The 10,450-nt window shown below is 28.1% G+C and overlaps 1 protein-coding gene across 1 annotated transcript; it reads left to right on the top strand.

Moving 5' to 3' along the window:
• Nucleotides 1–4,757: 4,757 nt before the first annotated feature.
• On the top strand, nucleotides 4,758–9,098 carry LOC110672702 (suppressor of mec-8 and unc-52 protein homolog 2). The gene is made up of 10 exons (XM_021835550.2): nucleotides 4,758–4,956; nucleotides 5,049–5,239; nucleotides 5,328–5,442; nucleotides 5,857–5,905; nucleotides 6,028–6,117; nucleotides 6,812–6,880; nucleotides 6,963–7,086; nucleotides 7,394–7,761; nucleotides 7,956–8,339; nucleotides 8,597–9,098. Exons 1-10 carry the CDS (start codon nucleotides 4,910–4,912, stop codon nucleotides 8,864–8,866), a joined length of 1,707 nt encoding a protein of 568 aa, XP_021691242.2. The 5' UTR covers nucleotides 4,758–4,909; the 3' UTR covers nucleotides 8,867–9,098.
• Nucleotides 9,099–10,450: the final 1,352 nt, after the last annotated feature.

Genomic DNA, 10,450 nt, shown 5'->3' with positions numbered 1-10,450 from the left:
AATTTGAAAGGAAAAGTTTGTTTTAATTGTCAAAAGTTTTTCTATGAATTATTAATAGAATTAAAATATATGAATTATTTTAAATAATTATTTACCCTTAAAAAAAAAATCAACCAAGTTCACGCTCGAGACAGTTGCGTCCACGATTAATAATAATAATAATAATAATATCTGTAAAATCAACAACCTGCCTGCCCGCCTGCCTGCCTGCCTGCCGTGGTGGTGCTGGTCATCGTTGCGGGAAAGTGTTCATGAACTTGGACAACATTTGCTAGCAAAGATATTTTGAAACTTGTTCAGAATATCCCCTTCTTTAAACTTTTATACCTTTACTAAAAGATTCTTCCGTGATTCTAAAATTGAAGAATAATTTCTTCCAATAAAAAAAAATATTAACAAAAACAAAATTAAAAAACTAAATAACAATAATAATAAATGGACAAGAATCAAACTAATATATATATATATATATATATAAAGAGAGAGAGAGAGGTACAATGTTAAATTTAACTCTTATATTTATTAAATAATTTTAATTTAATTATTTTTAATTTTTTATTAAATTAATTTAAAAATATTCAAAAATTAAAATTTATAAGTTAAATTTATTGATTTTCTGATTTAAATTATTTTTAAATTAAATTGAGTTTAAATTAAAAATTTTAAATTAAATAAAAAATTAAAAATATATTAAATTAATTTTTTTAAATAAATATAAAGGTATAATTAAGTTTTAAACCTTCCTTTTATCATCTTATTATTAAATGACATGTGGAACCTAAAAATATAAGCCTTTACAACAATTATTCTATACATAAATTATATAATAAAGCGGTGATATACTAAGTTATTAATGTTAATATTTTATGTAAAATGATAAAATAATAAAAAATAAATATATAAATATAATTATTAAAATTTAAAAATATATAATTATTTAATAATTATAATTTTTTGAGATTCATTATATACACACATTCATTCATTACTGTACGAAAACTATTTTACATAAAATAATAAATATAATATATAATTTCTTCGTGAGATTGCTGCTGTGGGCTTTTAAAAATTTTAGTATCAAATTTAGGAACACCTCATTTAATATTTCAATTTTTAAAAAATAAATTAAAATTTAGTTTTTTTTTTAAATTTATAGATTATGAAAAATTTAAAATAAAATTCAACTTTTTTAAAATTAAAAATTAATTTATGCATACAATAAAAACACTATTAGTTGCCTTTTGATTCTGGGAATACTACGACTATATTCCTCGTTGAGCATGTGCAAAAATTAGGAGATAACAAATTGACATGTGATAGTAAATGAATTTCTTTAAATTATTTATTTAAATCACAATCACATAATAAAAAAAAATTATTAAGGCACAAAATTTACACGGCTCGATCATAAAGTCTACTTTTATCGATAAAATGAGAGAATAAATTATATTATAATATATAAAAAATAATAATATACAATCATTTAAAATTTTTAAATTATAATTTAAATATATTTTTTGATTATTTCTTAAAATTTATTGTAAAGGATAAAAAAATATAATATTTTTTTTATTTCGATCACAACACGAAATTTTCTATGAATTTGAATTTTATCGTATAAAATAATAATATTTTATCATTTAATTATAATTTAGACTGGAATTTTGACTTTCAAATATATAATAAATGGAATTTATTAGCAATGGTTAGCTTTTCCTTGTCGAAGAAAAGATCTTAAAGATTGTAAGGTCCTACAGAGAGTGGAGGTCCATTCCATAAAGAGTGAAAATGCCTCAAAATTGGAGCTTACCAATTGTATTCGTTTAGTGTCTGCCAAATGTTTGATCTTTTTCCCATATTACTAACCATAATTTGAGGGATTTGTAACCCTGTGATCCAGCCAGTCGTAGAAATTGGAGTTGCAGTACTTGAATTCTTTCAATACATATAGCTTTCAAAGCATTGTTATATGCCCAAGGCTAGGGAAGAATCTGCACCAAAGCTGCCATTATCTTCACTTGCTTTCGGTTCAGTGCTCTCTAGAGGCTTAAGTACACAGGGTTTTTTTTTTTTTTTTTTTTTTAAAAAAAAAGATAGAATTTTCATTAGATTGAGGTTTTAGAACAAGGTTGATGGCTTAACAGACAGCCTAAAAAAGCAAGCTCTTATTCACTGGCATACCCAACAATCTTAATATTTCACCTCATAATATTGTCATTTCTTTATTTTAATTTCTTATAGATAATTAGAATATTTAAATTAACTCAGACTTGATTTGTTTTGTGAAATATATTTTTTGAAAATATTTTTTTTTTATTTTCTAGCATTTAAGTCATTTAGAAAAATTAATCAATAAAATATATTTTTCTGATCAAAGAAAAAATTAAGTAATTTTTAAAGAAAATTATATTTCTTTTAAAAGTTATTTTTTATTTTTTAAATTTTGATAATCTTATTAAATTGTAAAAATATTTACTATTTTTTGTAAAATAAATAGAGTCTTAATTAATAAATATTAATACATAAATATTCATATTGCACATAATGAAATTTAAAAGATATTTTAATTATTTGAATTCAACTATTAAACATAATCATATTTTAACATAAATTCAATTAACATATTTGCTTTTAGAAACATTATGACCATTAAAAAAATATATTTATTTTTTTATAAATAAAAATTTAGATGAGGTATGGCTCTCAGTCTAGAACCAGAGCATGTCACCAATTTCATTAGAGGGTTACTATGGAGTTTACAAAATAATATATTTATTTAATAAGAAAATTTTCGATTATTTATTAGTCAAATACATAAAAAATAGCATCTGATGCAGAGTAATTATCACTCAAAATTATTCAATTTTATGAATTATTTTATAAAATTTATTATTTTATTTTTAAAATTTATTAAATTTCAATTTAACTATATTAAAGTTTTAATCGATTATTGCAGGTTTCTATATTAACATTGATTAATTTTTTGATCATTCAATATTTTTTCAATATTATCACTTAAAATTCTCTTAATTTTAATTTGAATAAACTTAAATTTCATGTTACATATAATTGGAGGCTTGCAAGTTATTATAAATAAAAAATTATTTCTCTCTCCTCACATCTCTCCTGATATTAAAAATAGCAATGGGGCATACAGGGGTGGAGATTGCTCCCCTGTCCTGCTCACCAGGGAGCGGGACGATTGGGTTTCCCTGTGGGGACCTTTTTTTTAATTTAATATTATTATAAAGTAGAAATGTAAGTTTTAAACACGATTTTAATAAACAAATATATATATATATATATATATATATATATATATATATTAAATTATAATTAATTGAGTGCAAGATAAGTCAAATCGAATTGGAAAAACGATTGCTATACTTACCTAATTTCGTATTTTTTAATTAAAATTTAATAAATTTTAAATATTTATAATATTATAAAAAAAATATCACGTATTAATCATAATATGAGAATGTCACATATATATATTAGCCACATAACAATACTATATAAAAAAATATAATGTAACGTTCTCTTCGAAATATCTTTCTACTTTATATAGATATATAAGTTCATAAAAATTACGTAATATTAATATTTTTTTTAACTCATTTAATTTCAATTTAAATTTATATAAGCGAATGTTATAGGTACCTAAAATAAAATAGCTAATCTTTCGCTCAATTTTAAGTACTTTTCAGTATTTAATTTTAATACATTTTAAGATTTATTTTTAAAGTTTTATATTTAAATTAAATTTAAATATATTTAGAATAATACTACTTATTTATAATTTGAACCAATAAATTAAAATAATTGATAGCAATCTATAGATAGTATAATTATTCCAATTTATAATAAATAATAGTATTCATACTAAATATACTCAAATTAAATTTTAATTTACAACTTTTAAAAATATTGGAATAATCAAATTAATAAATTACATATTTTTTAATTTTTTATAATATTACAAAATGTCATTAATGTGTATAGATACACATTATTGTTACGTGGTTAATATATTCTCTTTCATGTGGCATTTTTTATTATATAAGTTATAAAAATAAAATTATAATAATTAATAAAAAAATTTGACATATGACATTCTCTTTTATAATTCAATGGTATAAGTTGTCTATAATAATAACAATAATAATAATAAGTATTAATTAATTTTAATAAATTAAAATAAAAATATTAAATTATTAAAATAAAAATAATACATACTAATTATAAATAAATTAAATCTTTATTATTTTATTTTTATAATTTTTTATATACTATACTTTTTATTTCTTAAAATTTTTAATAAAAATTTCATAATAAAAAATATAATAATATAATAAAAAATTTTATTAAAAATATAAAATAATTTAATAACTACCCTACTAATACTATAATAAATAATCATTATTATAAGGTAACTTTTTAATATATTAATATATATTAATTACATATATTTATATTTATATTATATATACACATATTTTAATTATTTTTATTATGAAATATTTATTAAAAATTTTGAGAGATAAAAATAATAAAAATAAAATTTAAAATAATTAATAAAAAATCTAAAATGTTATGTAATTTTTATATATTAAAATTTAAAAATATATAAATTTCCTACTCATTAAGTAATTTTTAGTAATAATTACTTTTTTTTTTAATTAGGAAAAAAAAAGTCATATTGTATTTGTGCAATTGTGCCTTTGTTGGAGAAGAAGTGGCATTTTTGTAATTGTATAATAGGCTCTTCTAAATCCTAATCCTTCTTCCTCTGCTCTATCTGACCTTTCCTTCTCAATAGAAACCCTAACCTCAGAAAATTCTCAATTTCTAACCACTCAGGAAACCCTAATTATTATTAGCTTCAATTGGCTGCAGAACTTCATCAATGACATCGTCAAAACGACATTACAAGGAGAAATTTGCTCGTCGCAAGTAAGTAACAAGCACGTACTAATTATTTTTAAAATTGGTAATTTTTGGACTTGAAGTTTCTATTCCTATTTCTCACAATGGAAATTTTGCAGAGAGGAGAAACCAGAGGAGCCAGAACCACCGAAATATAGGGATCGTGCGAAGGAACGAAGGGAAGACCAAAATCCTGATTATGAGCCCACGGAATTGGGGTCCTTTCACTCAGTTGCTCCTCCAGGCGCCGTTGATCTCCGGTCAGCTGACGCCCACAAGATTTCCATTGAGAAGAGCAAGTACCTTGGAGGTTCGTGTTTTCGTTACCATATAATTGCTTGATTGTTTTTCTTTTTATCCCCTTTGGTTTTAGTGCTAAATGAAGAAATGATTTTCAGGTGATGTGGAGCACACGCATTTGGTGAAAGGACTAGATTATGCCTTGCTTAATAAAGTGAGAAGTGAGATTGATAAGAAGCCAGATGCTGGAGATGATGCTGATGGGAAGTCTAGGTAATGAATTTCTTCTATGTTTTGTAGCTTTTCTTTTGTGTTTCAAGTAATTATGATTTGAAGATATGAGAACAAAGTTATGTTTAGTAGCATTGGATTTGTAATATTATATGGTGTCTGTAAGTTGACTGAAAGAAAGAGACTGCATGCAAGATTCAATGAAAAAGGAGGGAGTGATAATGAAGCTAGCCTGTGAGGAACTGAGCTTCTCATCCATTATGATATGGTATAATCTTACAGTAAGCTTGCAAATTTACTTCTATTTGACCTCTGAGGAGGGGCGAAACATCGTTTCCTCAATTGGATAGCTGGCAATCGATTCTATTACATCTTTTCTTTAGGAAGTCTCGACTATATATATATATATATTTGTGTCTTTGTTTGCATTAACATATGCTTGTCATTGGTTGATAGACCATCTAAGGAAGACCAACAATTGTCATTTCGCACTGCAACTGCAAAGGTGTGCCAACTTTTGTGAATATGTAGATTTATGGAATATATTCCTGTTTTAACTTATTTAGTTGGAAGTTAGTTTTTTGCTTTCTTAAGTTCCTTACTTATTGCCATATTTCCCTGTTTCAGTCTGTGTATCAATGCATAGTGAAGCCTCAAACTATTATCAAGACAAATGAGATGTTTCTTCCCGGTCGAATGGCATTTATTTTTAACATGGTACAATTTGCTTGTTTTCCTATTCTCATCTTAATTTATAATTGTTTAGTGATTGTTCAACTTACTCTGTGACAGTTGTTGATCTTCAGGATCTTTATACTCTTCCAAGTTTTATTTATTTATTTTTCTATTGATTTGTATTTGGTTTATTCATTCCAAAGGAAAAAAAAATGTTCAGTTTGTCTTGCATCAATATGGTGCACAACATTGAGTAGAAAAGATGAAATTTAGGCTCATCCAAGGAAATTACTTTATTTTGATTTTTGCCGTACCAATTTCGTTTACCAACAGTTTTTAATATCATACACCTTGAAGAGCCTAGATGATGAGTGTTTTTTTTTTCCCCTTTTAGTTGTACTGTGAACAAATTAATTTTCCTTGTTGAGGCATATGGGACTATTTATGTCTTGGACTTGCAGGTTTTTATTTTTGGATGTAAAGGTGACATTACTTGTGCTTTTACTTTTACGAAATAGTTATATTGGTCTTAGATTTACTAAACGGAATGTAAGAACTGATGACAATTATGGTATGCTGCTACATATGACAGATATATGAATTAACTGTTAGGAGTGATTGTATAGAAGTGCTCTTATCCGCTTTGCTCATTTGATGTACCCCTCACTGTTTAAGGCATTCCTACTTCTGACTGATCATGTTCTTCTTTTTCTCCCCATTTTTGGGTGCATTTTAGGAGGGTGGGTACTCTCATGATATTCCAACCACATTGCACCGGAGTAAAGCTGATTGTCCAGTGCCAGAGGTTTGTATTTTCTTTATCTATTGTGGCAATCTTGTTGGATAAGTATTAGAAAGCATATCTAAGTTTAAATATGTTTTTGTAGGAAATGGTTACTGTTAGTGTTGATGGATCTGTGCTGGATCGAATTGCTAAAATTATGTCATATCTTCGCCTTGGATCATCTGGGAAGGTTCTCAAGAAGAAAAAGAAGGAAAAAGATGCAAAAGGTAATTGCCATGTGCTGCACTTACATATCAGTAGCTATACATATTTTTGAATGTTTGTAATTCTTTTTTTTTTTCTTGAAAAAATTTATTCTCATATAACGAAAAGAGAATATACCATCTTGCAGTACAGGGTTTCCTCAGATGAAAAATGTTTCAAACTTTGTAATCCATGTTGATTTCTTTCTGGCTATCGTCATTCTTCATCAGACTATCAGATGCATCCTTCATTGTGGTTAGCTTCTTGATAGATTCACTTATTTGCATGACTGATTTTTTTTTTACTCCTTGTCTTTAATTTATCTTGCAGGAAAAGTTTCAGCTGCTAGCAATGAATATGATGAAGAGGGTAAGCATGCAAAACCAAATGGGGGGATTTTGAGCAATAAAACTGAAAGAGAGATTTTGCCTCTGCCACCACCACCACCACCACCTCCCAAGAGAGTTCAGCTTGATTCTCAAGAGAAGCTGGGTCCTGCAGTTGCTAGGGAAGAAGAGAATGACATATTTGTGGGAGATGGTGTTGACTATCATGTTCCTGGAAAAGACATGAGCCAAAGCCCTATTTCAGAGGACATGGAAGAGTCACCTAGAAACAAAGATAGAACTTCCTATTTCAATGAACCTGTTTATGGCCCCGTCCCTCCTTCTGCACCTTCTCAGGATTGGCAAGACCTGGTAAGTAGATAGTCATGAGTAGCTACTTGTGCATATAGAGAAGAATATGAAGAATTTGTGATAAAAATCAAGTTTAGGAGGAAATGCTTCAAATTACCCTTTTAGTTTTGAATTACCTCAACTTTGTGGTGCTTATTGTAAGGTTTTTTCTTCTTTCTATCTTAATTTGTTAATTTAATGGCTGTTCGTTTCAGAATGGATATGATGCAGTGCAAGTTCAAGCATTGGCTAGTGGCTACCAGGGAGAGTGGCAAGATTACCAATATGCTGAGCAGTTGGCATATCCTGAACAGTATCTCCAGCAAACAGTGCAGGCATATGACATGCAAGCAGCTTCAAACATTGTTCAGGACCCACGCTTCATGACCCAAGAAGAGAAGGATCGAGGTTTAGGGTCAGTGTTCAAGCGAGATGATCAGAGGCTTCAGCAATTGAGGGAGAAAGATGCCAGAGAAAAGGATCCCAATTTTATTTCTGAGAGTTATTCCGAATGTTACCCTGGGTATCAAGAGTATAATCGTGAGATTGTGGACAGCGATGATGAAGATGACTTGTCTAAAATGGATATGGGTGGACGAGTAAGTGATCTATCTCAGAATCAGTCTCTTTTACTTTTGCTAAAGAGAGAGATACCTGCTGGGTGGTTTTTTAATAGTCATATATGCCATATTACCATGCACTTTTCATCTCTTACATGAACCTGCTTGTGGCTTTGTGTGATGTGAATGAAGATAGTCTTTGTACAGCTCCAGTGGGACCTTGATAAGGTTTACTGGTATAAATCCAAATAATTTTATTAGTGGGTGCTAATTATAGTCTAATTACTCTTCAACAGGCAAAAGGTCGTCTTCATCGATGGGACTTTGAGACAGAAGAGGAATGGGCAAAATACAATGAGCAGAAGGAAGCAATGCCAAAAGCTGCATTTCAGTTTGGAGTGAAGATGCAAGATGGTCGGAAGACACGAAAACAAAACAAGGATCAGAAGCTCAATAATGAGTTGCACCAGATTAATAAGATACTGGCGAGGAAGAAAATGGAGGAGAATGGTGATGGTGGCCATTATGATGATGATATACAACTTTCTAAGAAGTCTCGAGTATGAAATTTGGAAGTTGATCGACTGTCGCGCCGAATTTTGTGCAAACTATTTACTTGTGTCATACATTGATAATGTGCTTAATTTTGATGTTCAAGATCAAAACAGTTTTTCTTCATGTTCTCCTCTGGTAGTTTTCTATCACCATCATGCCTGTGTAAATTAATGCGACAACAATGTAATGATCAGGTCCCTTGCATATTGCGGTAATTATGAAATGATTTTTATTTCAAGGCAAGCGTTTTTCCCCCTTGTGAAAGAGTTGTACATTTGAGAAAGAATAATTTTGATATCTAATTTCAAGGCAAGTGTTTTTTACTTAAAAGTTCGTAGGAGGGAGCCGCCGACCACACTAATTGTTTAAGAAAATGGACGAGGTCACGGTTGTCTCTCCTAACTGGAGGACAGCCAGGAGAATATACATCCACTTTTAACCTCTCAAGATCATAAGTAGAGAAAGAATGGCGTATTTGAGAACAATGCTTGGGAGGTGCCATGAAAGAAATTTTAACAAGAAAACAAAATTTGAGAAGAGAATGAATGGAATGGCGTACCTTGACAAGGACGACAAAGGATTTGGAAGAGGAATACAAGATCAAAAAACGACGAGAACAAAGCGAAGAAGAATAAATAAAAGATGGAGGAAAACAAAAAAGAGGAAACTCAATGTGGGGTACTGAACCCCACATCCAATGATCAAACCAATAGAGTACAAGTCCGTCGAAATTTGTCCTTGATTTCTGAGGTCCTCAGACATATCAAATGGTGTGCATTAAATACGAACGTATGCTACATAAAGGAACATGCACATCCAACTATATTGCCACCAAATTAATATTGGGATAAATAAAATTAAAAATTATAAAAAAATACTATGTAATTTTATTCATTTTTTATTTCACTTTATGATAAAATAATACCCTGAGATTCGCACTGTTAGCAAAACATAGTTTTCCATCCAATCACTGTTAAAAGATACTAATGTAGAATAGAAAGGTACTACCATGAAAAAGAAATCTGCTGACGTGAAATTAAAAAAAAAATAAAAATTATAAAATAGTACCATGTTGTCTTCGCTCATTTTCATTTTAGGCTCTAAGATTTAATTTTGTGTCAAAGTGATATCTTGTAGTAACGCTTTATCAGCAAATACAAAATTTTGTCTTACGCTGTCAAATTTCATAGATGTAGCATTAAAATAATATTTTTAATTATTTTTATTAATAAAAAAAATAATTCACATATTGCTAAGATATTTCATAAAAAAAAAGATTTTATTCACTTTAGACATGGTAATTTTGTAAGTGAGGTATGTTGACGTAGAGTTTTGCATGAAAACTCTGACTTTCGGAATCATATAAATAGATTTTTGTACCTGGAATTTGCATCTTCACTTTTAGAATCACTATCAAGGATGATTTATGTAGTATAAACTCCTGGGTGAGTTATTGGATTAGTATTATTGAGAATTTGAATAGGAGCAATAATTTTATTATTGGAACGGTAAATTGAAAAGGTGCTTTTAGCTGACTAGCCATCTGTTCCTCCTTTTTATGAGGTGGCTAAATTTTTTTTTTTTTTTTTTTTTGG

Source organism: Hevea brasiliensis, chromosome 4 (assembly GCF_030052815.1).
Source record: "Hevea brasiliensis isolate MT/VB/25A 57/8 chromosome 4, ASM3005281v1, whole genome shotgun sequence".
NCBI classification, from domain to species: Eukaryota; Viridiplantae; Streptophyta; class Magnoliopsida; order Malpighiales; family Euphorbiaceae; genus Hevea; species Hevea brasiliensis.
The sequence above is the reverse complement of the archived record's forward strand: the minus strand, read 5'-3'. Positions and strand labels throughout refer to the sequence as shown.

Excerpts from the sequence above, each read along its gene's own strand:
- LOC110672702 (XM_021835550.2), top strand. The coding sequence starts at position 4,910 with ATGACATCGTCAAAACGACATTACAAGGAGAAATTTGCTCGTCGCAA. Across the intron at positions 7,087-7,393 it reads GAAGGAAAAAGATGCAAAAG|GAAAAGTTTCAGCTGCTAGC; the intron begins GTAATTGCCATG and ends TTTATCTTGCAG. Across the intron at positions 7,762-7,955 it reads CTCAGGATTGGCAAGACCTG|AATGGATATGATGCAGTGCA; the intron begins GTAAGTAGATAG and ends TGTTCGTTTCAG.